The following is a 22,621-nucleotide window of genomic DNA, read 5'->3' on the forward strand; positions in this document are numbered from 1 at the left end:
TCGACCCGTCAAAGTCCCTAGATTAAAGGCGAAACAAATGCGATTTAGGTTTCGAATTTTGGTATCGTTACAGGGCTACAACTCAATTGCTAAACGAATCAGCGTAAATTTTGTTCGATTATCAAATACTCGAATTCCCTGTGTCGTACAAAAGTGATATTAACGAAGCTGGACCATCGAACCTCGTCGAAATTTGTTTTTCACGCGAACAGTAAGCGGCAGCCGTCGAGTCGGAGATGACAGAAACAAATACGCAGGTAGACAGGTAAAAAGGTAGCGACGGAACTAAAAAATGACAGAGCGACAGAATGGAAAGAAGAGAGGAAAACGATAGACAGGCGATTAAAAACGGAGTATAGAGGGTTTGAAAGGGCGGAGAGACGAGTCAAATAAGCGAGGTATGATCAAACACTGGCAAACATAATTGGTAACGTAACTGAATCGATAACAGGCTGAACCAGGGTCGATAGAATAGAAGAAATATAAAGAGCGTTGAAAAAGACCAACTGGGAATATATATATAGAGTAGTATAGAGACAAAAACAATAACTGAAACGGAGAAAGAGAGAAAAAGAGAGACGTGATACGCAGGCTAAGGGTATGAACATACGTATACATATATAGATAGATTACATATAATGGGACATACGAAAAAACATGTAAGATGAATGTTACGAGCGAAACGAGCAAATAGAAGGTAACTTTTTCTTGCTTTTTTTCTTTCATTAAAAAAAAAAAATTCTGTTTTTTTTTCTTTTGGATTAATGAACGATTAGCGAGAGAGCTTGAGCTGCAACTTACCGCGGTGTAAAGGAACTCCAGAACGTACTACGTGTGGGAAAAAACCAACGAGAAGAAAGGGCGTTACCACGGTCACAGAACCCGCGTTTGCGGGCAAAAAAACGGACGCGCGTACGCAGCATTGCGCGAGCAATCGTCTATTTCGCATAATCATACCTTATTGACTTTATTCCCTTTCTTTTGCATCGTTTTTCATCTATGTATTTCAAATTTTCGCGCCATCGCGGCATAACCGTTTCGATATAGCGAACCTCGATTCCCCCTCTACGATTGTTTCGATCGGAGGTTAACTTCCGAAGGTTCATCCCCACTACACGACTCTAGACATCTCCCCCACCCCATTGCACGTTCGCGCCAAGTTTGATCGTGTACGCGCGAATCTCGCGGCGAAAATCGAATGCTCTATCGCAATGTTCCGCACGCCGTTACAGAAACAATAGACGTAGACACACACTAATCAAGCGTACCCATCACACACGCGATCTTCGCCAGTCACGCAACATGAACGCAGTCACTCACAGACTCATCCAACATAGAGTGGTAATACACGTGACAGACACAAGTTGGAAACTACGCACACACATCTGTATATATACGACGATTATACACGTGTATATAATATATATATATATGTATGTATATATAATAATATCCATATATAAGTAAATATATATATGTATATGTAATATATAAAGGCAGAGTAAAGAGAGAAAGAGATGGAGAGCTCCAGCGCGTCTTCGCGTGATCGATGCATTTGGAACGGGTACTGCACACGCGTTAACGAGACATGGCCGTCGTCGTTTCGTTTGGAATCCAACATCGACGTCGATTCGAGATTCGTCCCGTATCGAGGGAGTCACGAGTAACGGGTGTCGCACGAAGGATCCTCTTATCGCGTCGCTCATCGAAGCCGAGCCTCGAACTGACAATGAGGAGAGATTCCATCGGAGCTTGGACTGCCATGTTGGCAGACGATCTTCGAATATTGATTACGCTCTGTCCGAGCAATCCCGATGCCAACCTGAATTTCTGATTCACCGGGATACTTGTATGCAGTCTGTACGCTCGAGATTCCATTGAAAGTGGTGGGGAGAATTAGCGTTCTCTGGGTCGTTTCATAAAAAACGACCCTTTCTTTCTTTCGCTTCGCGAATGATCCAAATTAATTTTATACTATGATACAAACTGCAAGTCCTACTCTACACCTTTTAATTTTATATATTTTCCAGAAAGGAGAAAGTAGTTACCGTAGTATGATTGGAAAACGGTGATTCTATGTAGAGATAAATCAAAGTTAAGAAACGAGTATGCTTCGCCTTGGCGGGAATTTTGAATATTGATATTGATTGATTGATGACTGAATATTTGATAGAAGTTATCTGATTGATCGTGACTGTCCTGAATTTTCAACTAATAAATGTTGATATTAAAAGTACTTCGAAACGTTAAAATTGATTGTAACTCATTTATGAAAGCTTGAAAAAACGATAGAAGATGATTCTGTCAAGTTTAACGAAATTCGTGCATTTGATTTTATGTATGTAATTATATATTGCCACCATTTTTAAGTGAATTTTATTATCAATTCAGCAAATTATTATATTTGTGTAAATGTATCAAAGATAAATGTTAAAAAGCAAATAATTCACAAGGGGTTTCATGTTTTACATCAGCATTCAAATGATTGTCATAAAAAGAACAAATAAGGTCAAATAAAATTCCTTCATGTAATATGTATTAATAAATATATGAAATTTTGGAATAGAATTAATGTTTAAACTAAGCAAAAGAAAAAAAAACGATAGAAGATGTAGGTTGCAATGTTGTGAATTTGAAGAAAAATAAAGCTCATGTTATTATACAAATATTTTCTCTACCACTTTCTTATGCTTTCACTAATTGTAAGTAGAAAAGTTTACCTCAGTTCCTAGAATTATCTTGTAAACCACAATTTCTTTGTTCGTTACACAAAATATTTATATATTTAATCAGGATGTTTTTCATCTAGTTACCATATCTTTCTAAGTACGTCCTTCTGTCAAAGTTCAAATTTTCTCTCCGAAATAACTAAATAAAAATCTAAGTAAAAAATACGAAATAAAAACCGTTTTAATCAAATGCAAAAACAGACAGTCTGGTTATAACAATTTTGTTTCTCGTGCGTTGACATGTTTTATTTACAAAGAATCATTCTCGTCTCCAACCATAATTTACATATTAATTTCGTATCCTTTAGTCAATTAAAGTGCCCTCACCATAAAAAGAGATTGTAATTCTAACAGCGTTTTAAATGCAGACTGTACAAAGCTTATACCATTCTTTCGACCGGTGAAACACGTACGCGTAGCCTCCCAAGCAGAGTAGTTGCGTATGTAAAGCACATACAAAAAAAAAAAAAAAGAAACAAAATTTTATCCATGTGGATCGAAGTGGAAGAAGCGTTTCAAGGCGGCAGCAAGGGTGCTCGGAGAAAGTCGGTGATCAATACCGCGACGAAACAATGGGCGCTACAACAGGACCAAACAAACTTCCGTTCCGCTCTCCGTACGTCTCTTTCTCGGACACACACGGAACTATCGTGTATCATACGCAGAACGTTCGATTTCGTGGTGTTGAACTGCTAGTGGACGCGCGAGAAAAGCGACCGAACCGCGGCAGATTTCAAACTTGTGTCTACCATTTCTAGTAATAATTTTACTCGTGGGCGATCGACTCTCGGAATTCGTTGTTTCTTTCTATCGATGTTCCCTCGTACTAAAATAATTCAAGAAAAAGCAACAACAGATTGTAGTCTGATATTTGTATCAAAATATCTCCGGATAAAAACCGCGACTCGACCGCCCTCGTGCGCTTTATCTATGAATCTCCCATTGTCGGTGAACTGCTTAAACAAATGGCCGAAATAGCTGGTAAGTCACAAGAGAAATTTGGAAAACGACACGGTCTGCTTATCGCGTTACCGTTCAAAGGTTAAGTATTATTCTGTTCGTATGACGCGCTTGTTTTACGGAACAACGCGATGCCTAGAAGCTGTATATTGAAAAAAAAAAAAAAAAAGAAAAAACTTCGCACGGATAACTTAATCCACTAACCGACCGAGAATACCGAAAATTCATTCTCTCGAATATTTTCTCCGTGTGCAGACTTTTTTTTTCAATTTCTTTGTCTCTTTTTCATCTTTTTTCTGTCTTTTTTTTTTTTTCTTTCGACAGAATTTTGGTCTGTACTTCACAGTCTGTACGTAGAACGGAGCCTCTTTCGGTCTTCGGCTGTAGGGTGAATGGTGATCTGGTGGTGGCAAGGGTACACACAGAGGATAAACACTAGACAAAATACACGAATCCCCCGAAATACGCTCGCTGCCGCTCCGATGCGTCGGTCAGCACGCGTCCCGAGCAAATCTTCATCAGTGTCGAACAAAGGATGCTGACCGTGAACGCGCCCGATCAAATTTCTCGCTTTTATTCGCTTATCGAATTACCAAAGTGACGTATATTCGCGATATACTTCCATGAAGTTATTACTCCTTTATCTACATGTTACAGGGAACAGATGAATATACTGTTCGTAAACAGAATGGTTTCTTTATTTCGGAGGCTATGTGACACAAAGGATAATTCTACCAACGCTTGGAAAATAAAACATTGGTTTGTTGAGTTAATAGATGGATTCGAAGCGTATTATACGTCTTGAAATTGAGCGAAGGGTTTCAGTAAAAGGAGTTCTATAATTATTTAGTTCATTCAAAATACACGCTGGGGCATCATCTCCGAGGCTGATTGTTCGCAAAGCTATATTTATAATATTGGCAAGTTACAAAATTAGGTTAACTTAACAATAGGATAAAATTCGTTTGTTGCAACGGTAGGCGACGATTGGATAGCATTGAAACTGCACGTAAAGTAATTTTTATCCTATATGGTTACTTATAAAGTTACTAGATAGCTTTATTCTCTCGTTTCACCCTATGTTCGCTTTACGTCTATTTCAAATTCCCTAGCTATTCAGCAAAGCAAACAGTTTTGAAACCCATTTATCAAAACCCTTTCACTATTCTTAAGACACAGAGAAAACACATATTTTTGTTATTTTATCAAACAATAAGTTACTAAAGCAAATATCAACGATTTAGTTTCATAAGGTGAAGAAGATTTGCAAAACGCGATTGCTTGGAAGAACCTTCGCGAATTCAGCTCGCGAGACAAGATTCATAGCGTGGCATGAAACAGGACTAAACTGCTAGCAATTAATATCAGATGCACGCGAGGAAGCTCCTTTGATCGACAATGCTTCCGAGATGATCACTGACGCGTTCGGCATTCGGGGGAGGGAGAGGGTGAAACACGAGGAATAGGATGGTTAGAGGGTTGGCAGGGTTGTCACCCACCGGGGGCTCTCTTGATAATTCAGCTGTCACGGATATACCGGATTGTTTGGCATGGCGGTGCAAGTAAATCTGATTCAATCTTTTTTTCTTCTTTTCCACTCTTTTTTTCGACACTGAAAAATTGCTCACGATGGGGAAAACGCTTCTCGAGTGCAAGAAAACAGTTTAACAACGAAACAATTCCCTTAAATAATTCCTTTCTCGTTGTGATCTTCTATGTTTCGATATATTTGGAGAAAAAAAGGAAAAAAAAGCAAAACGACTAAAGACAAATATTTGTAAACTGAAGTGTAATAATATTTGACAACTATTGTAGTATATAAATCGCTATAAAAAATATTTCCTTTTTCTTTTTTTAATAATCCATGTAATATTTGAAGAACAATTTAGAACTTTGATAATTTTATCGTAACAGATCGATACGAAAGGGGAGATTGCCGAAAGTTATGCAACGAACGATTTTCCTATGGTATTTTACTATTTTGCCCCATCGTGAAGCTTCGTCGGAAAAAATGGACCACGTAAACAAAACTCTTTGGCGGAACCATCGTCCGTGTGTGATCAGACACGTTACGCTTCTCGAATGATACGATGTGCTTCTCTCACGTTTTTTTTTTTGCATGTATATATAACACATACTGCACATATGTGTATACATATATTCTTCGGGCTTTTTTTTTTACGTGAAACACATCGTTAACGTACCGTACGGGTAAACAAAAACAATGTCCCTTCTGAATGAAATCAATGATCTGCGCAGTTCTCGTGGATGATAAAAACGAGGAAAGTAACAGCCGCGTAATATGTCAAACGCATTCGAAAAATGTAAAAGGCCAGAAACTATGATACGCAGCTATGCTATACGTTTCTTTTTTTCTGTTTGTTCTTTTCTTTTCTTTTTCATTAGTTAAACGGTACGTGTAAGTATCGACGACTATCGAACGAGCCAGACGTTGTTATGATTGAAAATTAATCTTTCCCAGATTTTTCCATTTTATCCCGTTGGATACTCGAAAGGGGGAACAATTGAATGTTTCCTGCAGTATCTAGTTTTAAAGATCGAAGAAATTCGTTATTATTAAATAAAACATTCCGACCGGTTATTTATATTTTTCAATTTCTAGAGATGTGGCAATGCTAATTTAAAAAATATATTTTCTTTTCGAATATTTAAAATACACAGATTCTCCCATGGTATGCATATGTGTCAATGACAAATACATTAATGCAATAAAAGAATGGAATATTTTTAATATTTCAAGGATAAATTAAACCCTCTATTTAACATGGAATTAAATTTCAAGTAGTTTCTACTAATTACAAAGACAAACATTCTATTCTCTGACAACTTCAAATATACATTTCAACTTTCAAATATTTCCACTAATTAACTCCGATTACAAAATTGTAAAAGTCTGTGACACATTCAAACCTTCCCTTTCATGTCCCTTCTTGCTTGTCACCGATGTAATTAATACAATTTCTCTATTGAATCAGCTAATGAAAGAGATTTTTCTTAGAAGCTGAAGAAAAATTCAATGCACTTGATGTCATGTCAACGACTCGCTCGTTCTTCTAAACGCAATTATATCCTGTTAGACGTCGTAAAAATAAAGTATATATAACTAAGCGTTCCTCTATAAATATTAGAATGATTGACTGAATGTAGAACCGTGTGAGAAGAAGTGGTCGATCTTACCTTTCGGTGTACTCGTTCATATGAGCGTAGCTTTGTACGCTGTTCTCCTCAACGAGGAATTTCACGCGCTGGTAAAAGGACGCGGTCACGCTGGGCGGTTGTTTGCGGAGAAGGACGTCCACGGGATTATTACTAGTAAGGCACATGATATGCTCTGCGCAAGCTGCGTGCGAGCAACACTCGCTGTCAGAACAGTCCATCATGCCATCTAAGAAACATTACTTCTTATATCAAACGTTCGCTGAATATACATATTAAGAAATTATCGTTTAATTTTAATTTTGGATAAAACTCGATTTTTATTGAAATTCTTCAGGTATTTTTTAGCTTTGTTAGAGCTGTTTAGGAAGTTCGCAATTTTATTGGAATTCTATAGGAATTGTGAAATCGCCTTAGAAGTTTTTGGAACTTTAGGAATTTGTAACGTATCAAAAGAACGTGTATTTAATATCACTACAGTCTTTGAATCTTCCGTCGAAATTTAAAACATTTTTTAATCTTCAGGGCAGTAGGAAAAAATTAGATATTACTGTAATAGAAAATATTTGAATAGCCTTTAAGGCTGTTCCACAATGAGACACCTATATTTTCTATAAATATTTGCCTTCGTTTTTTTAGGTTAGATCAAAATAGGTGAAATAGTAAAGCAGTAGAAAAAGTATATATCATGAAAAATTACACGATTATAATTGCTTTGGTCTAATAATCTTCTGTTCCTTCTATTACCATTTCTTTCTACTTATAATATTTATACACTCACCCTGATCGTTGTCAATAAAGTCATTACATTCCATTTCGAGTCGTATGCTGCAATCCCTTCCCGCCCAGCCGGTTGAACATCCACAACTGTATTCGCCATCTTGCAGAGTGCACAGTCCGTGGCGACTGCATCCGTTCTCGCATCCAGCTGTCAAGGGAACGGCGTGAATGTTTTAATTGAAGATATCGGGCAACGATCGGAGCTAATTGAAAATCGATACTAGCCCCGTGTTGGGAGAATAAACGATACATGTGATTCCATGAAAGAATATATCTCGCGATAGAGGAAATAACTTTTCGATAGGAACGATTCTTGTATAGTTTTAATTAACATTTGGTTGATATAACGTTACAATATAAATTATTTGAGTGAAATATAGTTTCGATCGATCAATACTCCTAACAATATCCTACAGTATATACATACATACATACATACATAGTTGTATAACGTAGTAAGTGAAATTTTAGGTAATTAAAAAAATACATAAATAATTATATAAAAATAAGAGAAATAACAGTACTGGGATAGCACTTATTTGTTATTTGAAAATCATTTCTACTTGTTTTTATTAAATTATTATTAAACGATAGTTTCTTACTGCTCTGTCTGACAAAGTATCGACCTCCTCTACTTAAGTCTCTTTATACCTACATCTACGTTGTTTTACTCTTATACAATCTATCTTTAGAATGATATCATTTTTCGAATCTACTGCCCTAATTACGAGTAACATCGGAAACAATCAATAACGATAATATAACAGTAATAACAGTAATAAAAATAACAAAGTAATGACATTGAATATCCGAAGTCCTTGATCCGCGATTACATCAACGTTTTACAATTACCATTCCATGGGAAAAAATGGAGAGATCATGAATTTAAACGGCGTCACCGGCGATGCCATTAATATTTTACTTACGCAACGTGCAATGTCGCCCGTTCCATCCTTGACTGCAAACGCAAGTTCCATTCTTGCACTGGCCATGTTCCGCACAGCGTGCATCGCACGGTTTTTGATCGCACTTGGTTCCAGTCCAATCGTCGTTGCACCTAAAAATCACATACCTTTCAGATACTCAAACTCCAGACCTCTTTTTTTTCCTGCAGTCTATCGTTACTTCAATTTACGTTACGTTAATAACGTTTGCCAATTTAATATTGACATCAATTTTTAGATGCCATCATATCCAACTATTTATCAAATTTGTAATCTTCTTCCTCAGAGACAAGCGAAAATCAGCTTTTGAAGGCTCAACATATACAATTCAAGACCAATGTTCCGAAGGCGTCCTGCACAATTTCTGAAGAAAAATGCGCTCAGCTTTATCGTCCAAATGCAAAATTGATTTCCTCCGCGCGGAACCCTTCAGGAAAGCGGGAAAAAGACACGGATTCCGGCAAGTTCCGAACTCGTCCTGCCGCGGTGGGAACTTTTTGCGCTTACGGACGCTCTTTCACGGGACAAGAGGGGAGAGGGAGACGAGAAAGGCGTCAACTTTAGAATATGAGAAAGGAGATCTTCTTTCGTGTCCTTGATTCTGACAAAGGAACGTCGGGAAGGTAGGGCGGTCCTTCGAGTAGTGATAAGTTGGCGGCCACCCCTAAGATAGAGCCTTTTTCTCGCAATTTTTCACCTCCTTAGCCTCGACTTTCCTGCCTCCGATCTCGTCGGCAATTTACTCATTTTTAGCCTCTACGCTCTAACGCCACCTCCTCTCCTTGTCCCTGCTTAGGATTCCAACACTTTACGATTTTTCTCCCCCTTTTTTTTTTTCTCTCTTAACCGTTGCTAACTTGTCGTGATAAACTCGGTCGAAGAATCTTTGAATGTCTTCCAGGTATATTTTAAGTGAAGAGTAGATGGATCTGAATTAATCAGACTGTTGTGAAAGTTGGCGTTTCGTGGAACAGGATTCCGAAGACGGGAATGTTGGAATAAAGAAAATAGCTTGACCGGAGGAAGAAAGAAATATTGTAATCTCGATTAAGGTTCTGTGTAAAAAAATAAAATAACGGAGCAATTTCCAAGTTGCTAAAATTCTGTTTTATAAATTAATGAACGAAGGATCGGCAACGTTTATAATATTCGTTTGCCATGCAAACAGAAATATTAACTCACGTAAACTCATTTAAAATTCTATTTCTAAGAATTGGAAATTACCTAGGAATGATTTCAATATGAGCCCTCTAACCCTCGCAAAATTCCTCTTGCCAAATACCCGAAAAGTTACACGATATGTAACCGAAATCGCGATAAAATAAATCTTGCTGACTTAACCCACACAGCGAGGAACGAGGTTAAAGAGCAAAGGCCAGAAGGATACGCATCACTTTTCCTACTGAATACGGAAACGCGTCCAGGTAACCCAATTCAAATTCGCGAAGGACCCATAAAGGACGACAGGGAAACATGTGGTAGTAGTGTAGCGCTATACAACGTGTACTGACTTGCAAAGACCCTGCTCGCAGGTTCCGTGTGGTCCGCAATCGAGGCCACAGCTTGGTTGCGAACAATCTACACCGGTCCAGTGTCCCTCGCAGACGCAACTTCCGGATTCGAGGTCGTACGTGCCGTGGTCAGAGCAACGAGGCAGACATTGGTACACCTGCTGGTCGACCTGGTTACACCTTTCACCCTGCCAACCTGCTTTGCAATAGCATTTGCCAGCAACGCAGGCGCCGTGACCACTGCAGTTTGGATCCGAACAATCAGCTGTAATTTATTGTTAATTACATTTATTTTACATTGTAAGTTATATTTGCTATATTAATTTATGTTTACTAGTAAACCTTGCCGTTCTCATCGGGTCTATATGATCCGAAATAGATTTAAATTTCAGTAATATATTTTAATATATTCCTAATATTAAAATAATTAAATTATAATAAAAATATATATTTTAAAAATATAGGTCGTTTCTATTAATCGTACAATATTGTACAAATTTACTGTCATCACTTTTTGATAATTAAAGATAAGATGGCATACAACTTTCTGTTGTATATATTTAAAAAGCTCAGGTAAAATTTGCTCAACTTTAAGCGTCCAACAGTGGTTGTGACTTTATCCAAACAACTACTTGCACCTGAACGGTGAAACTGAAATTCTTGAAGCTAACCCAACAATCTACCAACAAATATTTCCTTGCCGAATCACGCGTATTATTAACAAACTTCACCGTACCGGACTGGCATATATGACAACTATCTCGAATTTTCTGCAATGACCTCTTGCTGCTATGAATACGCTTAACATTGTTTTTAAGAACACGAGGCATCTTCCGGTCTGTCGACGGTGATTGCGCCCTGGGCACCGACGAATGGACCAACTTTTTAAATTATGGCATCGGGACAATTGCATTATTCCCGCGGATCCCAGCTGCCCCGGGGAAATTATGAAACTTAATTCCGAAGCGTCCTTGGCGGCGGGATGCACGTTGCCATTTGCATCGTATGGGGCCGGTTATACGCGATCTCTCAGTGTTTGCCGACTGATATATTGGCATGTTTGTCGCTGCGATACATTGGTATTTTTATACAGAGTGAAGCAATAAGGAAACAGATTATTCTTAGAAAAATCACATTAGCCTTTTTTTTTTTTTAATAAGATGTGTAACAAAAGAGAGGCAGCTGCATTATTCAAATTGTGTAAGATGTTCTATAAATATGAAGATTGCAGGGGAAGAACGGTTTTTTTCATTTTACTTATAAAGTTTCGTTGAAACGAAGATATCAACAAGAATGCATTTTATCATGTTTTTGGTTGGTACTATAGGAAGCGAAGAGTAGAATGATGATAATAATCATGCAGTAAACGTTAATTATGCCTTTTTGTGGAGCTATAAAAGCTACATGGTACTCCGTGAAATGTAATTAACAACGCTGAAGTACACGATAAAAGCGACTTCTATGTGAAGTGATAATCGACATTATTGCAGAGGACCAATGTAATTGTGTGTAAAGAGACTCGCGTTAAAATTACGCGACACGTACTCTTTCTACCTATTGAGGCTCCAGTTTCCAGGGTAAAACTAATCTACGAAGTTCGACCAGTTTTGGAAACTGTTATTAATATGAACGCTTAAAATATTCAAACTTCGTTAATGACATATACCAGAAAAAGCCACCAGTGTGTCATATAGTTGCCATTGATAACATCGTGAAATAATTAAAAGCATTAATGAGCGATTCAAAATAAAAAAGCAGTTTCATTTGCGAGAACAAAGTTATCGGATAATCTCTATGTTATAAAATTACACTGGAAATGTTACGATTCCGAATGCTACAGATTCTTTGGTCTGTGTCGGAGACAAAAATTCTAGTAACCTAATCATCGAACAAATGCATTCTGCATCGCGGTACCAACGCGAGATCTTAATATGAAACGAATATATCCCATCGTTTGTTGAAGAATTATAGAGAAAGAAGCGTTATGATGAAATCGTAAGGGTGTCAGAGACAAAGCGTCTCCTTTCCCGCGAATAATTTCCCCATTCGTTCCAACAACGTCATTTTTCCATTCCCGCTTCCGTGGAATGGGTCTAACAAAGAACACTTTCAAGACGTTTAACTCAAATTTTATTCCTTCCTGAAATATATCATTAAACGGAAAGATGCGAAAGGTTTACAAGTAGCAAACTGTAATTGTAATTCTAAACTGTAATTCTAATTCCAATCGACGGATTGAAAATTATAGTGGTGTAAATGATAGTAGTTATAAAGAATAAGATATTGTATACGTATCTAGCTTTATTCACGTGCTTCGACTTTTAAAAGTATTTCATTATCGTTCATGAACTGAAAAACTATAATTAACGATAAATACAGAATACTGTTGTTTTATAGAATAATAGCAATAGACTGACTTGCAGCTCTTCGATTGTCTCTAAAAGTTCTATTTTAATACTAATTTCATTGTTTATTCGTTTAAAGTCTCTCTTAAAATACAGAAGATCTTTTTGTTCGTTAAAACGAGAGCAAGGTTAGGATATAAAAATTTGTAGACCGCAGTAAGATTAATGGGATCGTAACGTTAAACGTCTCTACAATGTTCCTTTTTGAACACAGTTACACTAAATCAAAAACAATAGCAAGATGCTCGTCGAAAGGATTAAAACGACCATTAAATACGACGAAACTAATCGCCCGGTTGAATTGCCGCAATGGTTGACCCATATGTAAATTCAACGAGAGAACGTGCATTAATTATAGGTTATACACAGAGGCATACGGTATACGCTCGCCTGGCGGATGAGGGAACGTGCATTACTAATACCTTGAATCTGTCCGGATAGTGGTGTACGGTAGAGGGCAGGACGTACGGTTGAATTATGGGGAAATTAATGGCGGTGTGACAAATATGAAGAAACAACATCCGACGCAGAAATAGACGAGAGGTAAACGTTCGTCGGAGAGGCATTCGCGTTTCCGCTGCTCATTTTTAACGCTAAAATATGGCGCGATGTTGTGCGCATGCTCGTACACATTCTGCCCATAATGTCGCCGTTAATGAACTCAAAAGTTGGATCATCTGTCCCGTTTTAAGGCCACATTTACATTCCATGTTTCGCGGTATTTCTTTTCTTTATTTTTTTTTTTTTTTTTGTTTTACATCTATTACACAAAGATGCTTTTAAGCGAAACAAACTCAAGCTTTGCACATATTTAAGTCCTGAGATAGGTGTAATACAGTGACAGTACCATTAAATTGAAAAATGCATTACTAACTATGAGCTAATCAAAAAAGAGCTAATCATCTAATAAACTAATTGCAATAAATCTTTTCGTTGATGAATATTTTGCTTCTCTTTTTTTCTTTTTTTTTTTTTTTTTTGAGAATGTCAATCTTGTCTTATCAGTGTCGTTATCAATGTCAATCTTAATCCAGATCACATAGACGTGCACCCTGCGTTCCAGGGGGCTCGCAGCTAGGCGAAAGTAAGTTCTGCACGGTTTTATCGCCAAGAACGTTGGTAATTCGAGGGTGAGCGAGAAGCCGATTAAACAATCGGTCTTAAGGGGTCGTTACTAGACGTCGAACGCAGACTTGGATCGTTCGCCTAACTGAACTCCACTGTTCTCCGCACTTCGCTTATACACTCCGTATTTCGCCTTACCCTCGTATACCTTTTCTCTTCTTTTTTTACGCAACTAAGATCATTAGCATTTTTATTAGGCCATTCCATTATGAAATTCGAGTATTTTTTATGATGCTTAAATTTGTATTTAAATTTTTGTACTTAGCTTCCCGTATCTTTTAGCGCTGTCATTAAAATTGTTAGAAAATTTTTAAATTATTCGCTTTCCTACGAAAATCGTGTTGCTGACAATCTTCTCGTGAATCGTTGCAAACATTTTCCACGTTTCAATCGATAACAGAAGCAGCGAGTACTTTAAAACTGTTTGCTGATTCCAATCTGAGCTTTAAATTGTATTAAAGTAACTACTAAGTATCTATAATAGCCAGACACGTTTTTAACTTACGTTCGTCGCAGAAGGAGCCTTTCCAGCCAGGATTACAAACACACGATCCTCTAACGCACTGTCCGTGTTGATTGCAATCAGGAACTTGGCAGTCTCCTAATGGTATATCGCATTCGGCACCTTTCCAGCCGTCTTCGCAGTGGCACATACCACCACCATATTGTCCATGAGACGAGCACAGCACCGGGCACACGCTCTTACTGCAATCGGCCCCCTGAAATTTTCATCGATTCTCTTCTATTATCTTCCATTCTCTCTGCTCTCCCATAAATATGATCGACGAGCGAGTTTAGCGACACCATTTCGCGATCTAATCGCTTCGATCGCTGTGTAATTCTTTTCGAATCGCTACGTGAAGGAGGTTGATGGACAAATTGAATCGTTCGAGGTGATTTCCTGCGACTATGTGCAAGATTTGTGACAGTGGGTCTAGGAAATTGTGGTATTGGATGGCAAAAGACTGTTATTCTTTAGAATGATTGTCGGTATTATGTCGAGACTGAAATACGACGATTATGTACGATCGTGAATTCTCATTTTTACGATTTTCGAACTAGTGCTTTAGATTTTTTCTTTTTTTCACTTTCTAAAAACTAGTAATTAATAAAGATAATTGCAACTAAGAAATTTACGTTGAAATGTTTTTCATGTTACCTATAAAATAATTAATCCCTAGCCGGAACCATACGTGTTCTTTTGAAATGTTCTGCTTATATGCACGTGGGTAGATAAACAGCAATTTATTACATGTATTAATGTTCGCAGTTCCGTAATCAATTAACGTAACATTAATGTAAGTGTGGTTATATATTTATCCAGCTGAAGCGTATATTCTACCTGTCCACTTGATCTCGATTAAAGTGACCCCACCTTGCCTGTTATATAACAGGTATTCACCTCATCAGTTGAGGCTAACAGGGGAGCGGCACAACGTACAGGTCAATGATTCGACACAAATTTAGCACACAGTACACATAATATATTATACAAGCATCGAACGTACTGAAACATACCATTAAGAAGATAGAATGTGAGGTTAAAGTTATTTAAAAGATAAACAACTTTTGATTCTTTATCTTTTTTCCTTCTGTTCTTTCAATTAAAACTAGATTTTTTTCATGTATTTCATTAACTTTACCACCCTAAAAGTTCCTAACCTTCTTAACCTCGCGGCAGTCTTCGAAGAAACCTAAGGATACACACCTGATAGCCATCGATGCAGTCACACTTTCCAAGATAACAGGATCCTCTTCCAGAACAGTCGTTGGGGCAGGTAGTCGATACCCCCTCGGCTTCTGTCACGACCAGGGTGACCTTGTATGGCTGCAACTCGTCGTTATACACCGAAAGGAACCAACGTCCGGTATCCAGATACTGTAGCAGGCTAACGTTCACCATCATCGGCTCTACGATCGTTCTTTTGATCAGCACATGTTGGTACGACCGATTGTCGCTAGATCGCGCTTCAGTCGCAGCTGTTTTCATGAAACTGACAGCCTCTGAGCTAGTGTCTCGTTTCAGCCTATGATCCACTCTGCCACCTTTCACGAATTCTACGAAATCGTATTGCGTGACACTCGGAGCGACGTTTCGTCTTCCGTAGACGGCGAAGTTCGCGCCCCAGGGTAGAGTAAGGTTCAGTCGGATGAAGGCGGGCTGCTTGTTCCGGAACTCGGTGTTCCAGAAATGGTAAGGCGAGATCACAGCCGAGTGAGCCACGTTGTATGCCTGTAGCTCGAGCACCGCCGGCCATTGCTGTGCTGATTGCTGAATCTGAGGGTCACTCTGTTGGTCCCCGGCACTGTCCGACGCACTCGAGTGCTCTGCCGTGCTCGTCGGCAGCGACTCTGCGTAGTAGTAGCAATTCGATTACGTTCTGAGCTCTTATTAAGCGTAATTTTACGTATTTTAGAGTAAAAGTATCTTAAAGTTTCCTCTTTATGTGAACGTGAAAATACAAAGATATTATTTGGATAGCTAAGATACGAAAAATATTCGACGAACGAGAGTACAGAATATTCTTTCGAAAATGTATAATAATTGAATAACTGTGTGATTGAGTTCACATCCTCAAGTAGACATTTTTTTTTATAAAGATTACAAAATTCAAATCGAGGAAAATATGGGTATTCTGTTTCGATGGTGTCTTCAACGACTTTAACGGTCAAAGCGGAAACGTCTGCCGCGCTATTTAGTCTCCTAGTCTCGCGACAAATGTTCCAGTAGCATAACTCGACGAACGTAGCTACACATCAGAACCGATATTATTCTCAGTGTGGCCATTGTATGGTTATATACGAGACGGCCGATATCAGGCCGGGGAAGCCATTCGAACGTAGCAGACGCCTCCCAAAAGCAATTACCGCGAGACGTCGTATGCCGGAGTATTTACATCATGCATAGTGGATGCAAATTGATACCGCTCGATATTTACCTTCGGTGGGTATTTGCGTTGATATCGGGTCGTGAACGTGCGCGTTCTCATGAGTGACAGCCTTCACGTCTTGGACCACTACGCATTTCGTGCTGTCTATCGGCCGCATGGAGCTCACTGCTGAAAAGAAAACAGAGTTTCCCCTTTAACATCAAACACCGTACGTCTCACAGGAGATATATCGATAACACATATGGAGGATCAGTTCTGTTTTAGAGTAAACAGATTTTTTTTTCTACTTGATCATGTTTTTACAGTGTTTGAATTTTCAAAATAGCTTTGAGATATATGTATTATAGAGCGACACACGGCAAAGTGGAATGGAACATGAAAACTTTGTTTCCACAGATCGCGTGATTTTAAAAAGCATATCGACTGATCGAGCCACTTTTTGTTTTACGAGCAGACGTCAAAGTTATTTTATTCGTTTAAAGGTGGCTTTGTATTTGTATTTTCACGTATCGCTAAAACATGAATTTTCGTTTAATTTTGCTTACGCGTCATTTCTACGAAAACCTAAGAGAACCAAAGAATTTTAACCGGAAGATGTTCTACCGAATCGTTGCGTTCGAGAGGAATATAAAAATCCTATTATTTTAGAAAAGCAATTCCAGAATATTTATAGTATTTATATATTTATATTATTTATATTATTATATTTTTATAGTATTTATATTATTATATTTTTAGTATTTATATATATACATAAGAGTAAAATAAGAAAGCAACCATTTCATGTTTTACATTTATCCATTTAAACGCAAGCTGCTTGCGCGCCAATCGGAAGATACGAGCCATAGATTCGTCATTTCGCTGGAGAACACTCGATCTTGGAAAGAATGGCGCAATCGCGAGAATTTCCACGTTGCTGGACCACCGCGATATTACATCGTAAGAAAGTTTACGGTGCCATCGTCGGCCAGCTTTCTTTATAAACATACACAGAGGCGCTCACGTACACCGTACGCTTCGTTCATACAACAAAGGCGCACGCAATCAGCTTGTTATATTCTTAATGTAGGTGGCCGCCACTTCAGACAAAATACCACCGTAACGCGACTCTTTTATTGCGCCAGGAATCAGGAACAGAGCTTTGGTGGAATGTCCCGTGGCGTCCTAATGGCTTCATAAATTCGAATAATCGCTTTCGAATTACGATGGGACACTAGATTTCCACGGCCCGACCACCCTTGGTAACTTTTCAAGGCGGCGCGGCGAGCCGAACGACAAAGGCCGCGCCTCTGTTTCTGCGTTTAATACCCGCCATTGGTAATTGGTCCAGTTCCCTGTTTGCCAATAAAAATGTACGTTCTTTCTACTTCAAGATCAAACGGGTTACGAAGTTCTACTTTACGGTATTTTATCAAATTCTTTGTTATTTTTAACCGTAGATTTTTTTTACTTCTTAGGAATAGAATTCTCAGTCGGTACACTTTACCTTCTGTTGGTTATGATTAGGCTAAGGATCGTTTTAGTTTAATTGCGTTTGTGTGAAAGTTGAAGGTGCATAGGATCTTTATAGATTTCGACCTTTTATGGTGGTAAAATCTAGACGTAACTATCAGAAACGATGATTGGAATAGTAAAACATCGACTCTGGTCGATCTACCCAACTTTTTGTTATAGGAGGAATGTTACGTGTATACGTAATGCGAAACGTTTTTATTTTTATATACAGGGTGGTTGGTAACTGGTGGTACAAGCGGAAAGGGGGTGATTCTACGCGAAAAAAGAAGTCGAAAATATAGAATAAAAATTCTTTTTATTTTTTTTAATTTTTCCATCGAGACAACGATCTACAGTGAGATCCGTTATAACGAGACGCGATAAAGTGCACGCGTACCGAGCCAAAATTCAAAGTCGATTTTCTCGAAAACAAAGCCTCGAACGAAAAATTTTTATTCTATGTTTTCGACTTCTTTTTTCGCGTAGAATCACCCTCTTTCCGTTTGTATCACCAGTTACCAACCACCCTGTATATACGTATACACTGTTTTTATTGCAAAAATTGTGTCATATATGTTTGATGTGCAATTTTCTTCGCGAATCCGTAAATTTTCTTGCATATGGCTATGGTTTGTGTGGAATGAGTAATTCTCACTGCAAAACAACGGTGATTCTAGTTAGTTATAAACAGTTGTAGTAAGTTGCAGTTCGGTTGGCAACGCACGATCTTCATTACAACGCCGCTAACGTATTTCGTTCGCCATATTTGCGGTAACATTCTACAAATACAGTTTCAGAAGCCGATATTGTTTATGTGAAACGCGACATTAATGGGGTTGTAAAAGAAGTAGGCCACCCGATACTCTTTCATGGCGGTCTGTATATACATACTCAACGTATTTATGAACGAAACATTAGCTGAAGATTGAATGGAGGACGTAAATTTTAACGAAAATAGATAAAACTACTAGCTAGAGTTTTGTTAGAGTTTCAATTAAAATACGTAAATCGTAAAGATCATTAAAAAAAAAAAAAAAAAAAATACAGAAACTTAATTATACGTGAAAAATATAACAAAAATTTAGTAATGTGTTTTTATGATTATCATTATTGTTATCATTGTTTCAAACATTTTTTAAGCCTACTAAAAAAACGTGAAAGGAATTACGAGCACAGAGAGAAGTACGTTTAAAACAAGGGATTCTTCGAAGCTCGATTAATTTAATGCCACCGTTTAATTAACAGAATCTTGTTAACCATAAAAATTTTACAGCTTGAAATGCGATTTCCCAGAAAATTCGAACGCTGCTCCCTACACTTTTCGGATATTATTACACACGTATAATTCTGCACAAAATTCGAGCCAAATTGGTGACCTGAATTTCAGGTATTCTCTCTCGTAAATACCCTCCGTACGTAACTATAGCATCATAAACCTAATTCCAGAGGAATCCCCCTAATTTGTCAAAGTGATATTTCTTCAATGGATCCGCAGGCGCATTAATCTTTTCGCATTTTAAATATATGTGTATAACCAGTAATAATACCAAATTATTATACCCCATATTTTTTTACATTTTTTACTTTCTTTCTTTTCTATTTTTACATTAATTACTTTCGTTATTTTTCACTGTCTTAAGCTAATTCCTAATACCGTACTTTGCCGATGCTTGCAAAACGATTAGACGTGGGTCACTATACTTACGTGCGATATTTATGTAATTCAACAAGATAAGCAATAACACGAGATTATGATGAATCTGTTAACTTAATTCTTCGATCTTTTCGTACGATGAACACAGATAACGCCTGTACTTCTCACAAGTTTCGCTAAACATCCGTCTCTTCATTTTCCTATATTAATGTCTCTTCCAGACAATGAGAGGGCAGTTCGATCAAATTTAAAGCGGCACAATGAATCTCACAATAAAATCCTTATCCGCGGCTGAGAATTGTCATGGCTGAATTAATTATCTGTCCCGGTGGCCGCGTTCGCGTCCGCCAGCAGCGAATTAATTACGCGGGTTAACGAGACTTTTTAAAAGCGAACATCCCACCCCTTTGCCGTTCTTCCTCATACCACTTACAATACAACGTGTCTAACGACCTCTTGGCTTATCAACGCGTTCGTTGCCTCCGTGCTCTTGGCTAATTGAATTAACGTATTACCATCGTTCGAACAATCTAACAAATAGAAAATCACGTTCTGTTCATCAGTATTTCTCACTAACTTGTCTATTTCTCTTCTTTCTTTTTTCTTTACTTTCCTTCTCTTCTTTTTCGATATTTTCGTTTGATTATTTTAATCAATTTCAGTCTCGTCAGCCTAGAAATGGATTTTGGCTTACAATTCCTTTCGTTCGCGCTTCCACATAAACTATCGCTCCTTAGTTGATCGATTGCTTATTTGCTTTTTTACTGCTTTCTTTATCGATATCTACCTATCTGCTATTTTCCTTGCACAAATATACATTTCTATATTCTTATGGGTTGTTCTCCTATTCGATAAAACGAATCGCTTTTCAGCCTTTAAATTAACGGGATCGAATAAGAACATTATTCAAAACGTTTCTATGTTATTCAAATACGAATTAAATTTTAAATGTAAAGAAAGTGAAAAGATTCAATGATAAGGTAATTAGAATAAGACGCTACTCCTTCGATTTATCGCATCCGTAATAACATTCGCGTATAGAAGTCGCGTGATCTACGGAGACGAAAACCGATCAATCGTAGGTGAGGTCCGTGTCATACCGATGGAAACGGTAATTTGTATGTCGGCTAATATTTTCTTTCCCGCGTCATCCGGCTAAATTCATGGACTGACAAATAGAATTCTCACATGTACGACATTGCACGAGCGTGTTCCATTAGCGCGTCGACGATTGATATGTATATTTGTCGGGTCGACTTTTGATTGCGGTCTGTTAACAAATCTGTCTGTATTGGGTTTTTGTTAGGTATCATCGGTTTTTGTTAGTTATGCCGATTATTTGATGTTCATGTAGTCGATCATTCAGATCGTCTGTCTGTTGCGTATACAGAATCTACTCGGTGTCAGATTGCGCATTTAACGGTAAGATCAATTTTTTCCAATCTCTCTTATCTTCCTATTAATAGAAATTATTTTTTTTCATTTGATCGCACATACACAGTACAATAGAAGCAACAGATACCTCTTACCAAAAGCGCGTACCAAAACTTGCTATCCACCTTTTTTTTAATTGTCACGACTAGCAATTAAAAAAGGATACTAAAATACATATTCAACCTTTATTCTCCATCAGAATTCTCAATCAACTTCATCGCACACTCTGCCGTCAATGCACTTTCCACCTCTTCGTCGAAAAAAAAAAAAAAAAAGGAAAAAGAAAATAAAAATAGAGGGAAAAAAAAGAAGATACAACGAACGAACCCCAAGAACCAAGCGTGCAACTCCAATTACGAGCATCGTCCCTTTGATTCCACGCGTCAGCGGTGACAGACAAATTACTGTCCGCGCGTGGAAAAGCACGCATACGACCTCTATATACCTCCCTTGGCACTATGCACGCGAGAGCATGGGAATCGACTAACTCTAGCTGTGGATACCGTGCGCTGCGAAATAACTGGAAAAGAAGGAGCGTCCCCGTGAGATCGACGCTGCTCGTTATGTAACTATCGTTAGAAATTGAGTTGCAGTGAACTGTGAACTGACCTTATTTCGCGAGCATCAGGAGCAACCGTGGCGTCGTTTTCGTCCTCGTTTCGCGTCGATCGCCAATCGCCCCTTCTACGTGCATTACGTGTGTGTCACACGACCGCCACTCTTCCGCATGCATGCGTATATACACGCGCACCCGTATACCGATCACGATGAAACCATGGCTAACCCTCGAATTGCGAATTCGTCTCTCTCTCTCTCTCTCTCTCTCTCTTTCTCTTTCTCTTTCGCTCTGTCTGTGTTTTCACGTTAAAACGAGTACGTGCGGAGGTACGTTTGGTGAATTTTATTGTACCGTAGCACAAGTGGATTGAAATTCACGATAGCGGAACTCGAAATAAGTTCGACTTTGAAGATGAGCTTGGTATTTCCCTGTGGGCGAGCTGCAGGTCAGGGGCGCACGAAATTTGTCAGGTAAATATGGAGAGGATCGGAGTTTAATAATTTATTAAAATTGGGTGAGTTGGTGAAATAGACGTTGGTCGGGTAGAATTTATTGTTATTATTTCTTTTAATAAATAAATTTGTTTGCCAGGTTAATGTAGAAAGTTGTAGTTTTCAGAACGACGGTTGAAAGCTGAAATATTGTACGGCTATTAAACGCGTGCTTCCTTAAACTTAAAATATATCGCCTAAGATTTAATCTAACCTAATTCCTTACTCATTGCGTGAATATTTCGTGTAAATTCAAAACTGTTCGCCTTAAATAAATTTCCCTTGCACCGTATTCTCAAACTGATAAACTACGAGAACTCCTCAGCAAGATTAATCATCGATCTATTCAACATCGTGAAATTTCAAAAATAGAAACGACGAGAAATTTGTAATATAATGCATAATAATAGGTAATCACAAGGTAGTCGGCTTTCCGATATTTTTAAATGGCTATTACACGCTTTTAA

The 22,621-nt window shown here is 38.1% G+C and overlaps 1 protein-coding gene across 7 annotated transcripts in view; it reads right to left on the reverse strand.

Annotated features, from left to right (window-relative positions):
• The window catches only part of LOC117239971 (teneurin-a), a 702,004-nt gene that overhangs the window by 16,421 nt on the left and 662,962 nt on the right, over positions 1-22,621 (reverse strand). For 5 of the 7 annotated variants that reach the window (XM_033506078.1, XM_033505950.1, XM_033505814.1 and 2 more), the window contains 8 exons: positions 16,571-16,690; positions 15,340-15,983; positions 14,137-14,350; positions 10,102-10,366; positions 8,573-8,703; positions 7,648-7,794; positions 6,888-7,095; positions 802-828 (listed from right to left, as the gene is read on the reverse strand). In XM_033506078.1, the coding sequence (XP_033361969.1) occupies positions 802-828; positions 6,888-7,095; positions 7,648-7,794; positions 8,573-8,703; positions 10,102-10,366; positions 14,137-14,350; positions 15,340-15,983; positions 16,571-16,690 (1,756 nt within the window). The remainder of the gene's footprint in view (positions 1-801; positions 829-6,887; positions 7,096-7,647; positions 7,795-8,572; positions 8,704-10,101; positions 10,367-14,136; positions 14,351-15,339; positions 15,984-16,570; positions 16,691-22,621) is intronic. The other 2 variants (XM_033505890.1, XM_033505999.1) reach the window with 2 other exon arrangements.

This window comes from Bombus vosnesenskii, unplaced genomic scaffold (genome assembly GCF_011952255.1).
Source record: "Bombus vosnesenskii isolate JDL3184/JDL3185 unplaced genomic scaffold, Bvos_JDL3184-5_v1.1 scf7180000013262, whole genome shotgun sequence".
NCBI lineage: Eukaryota > Metazoa > Arthropoda > Insecta > Hymenoptera > Apidae > Bombus > Bombus vosnesenskii.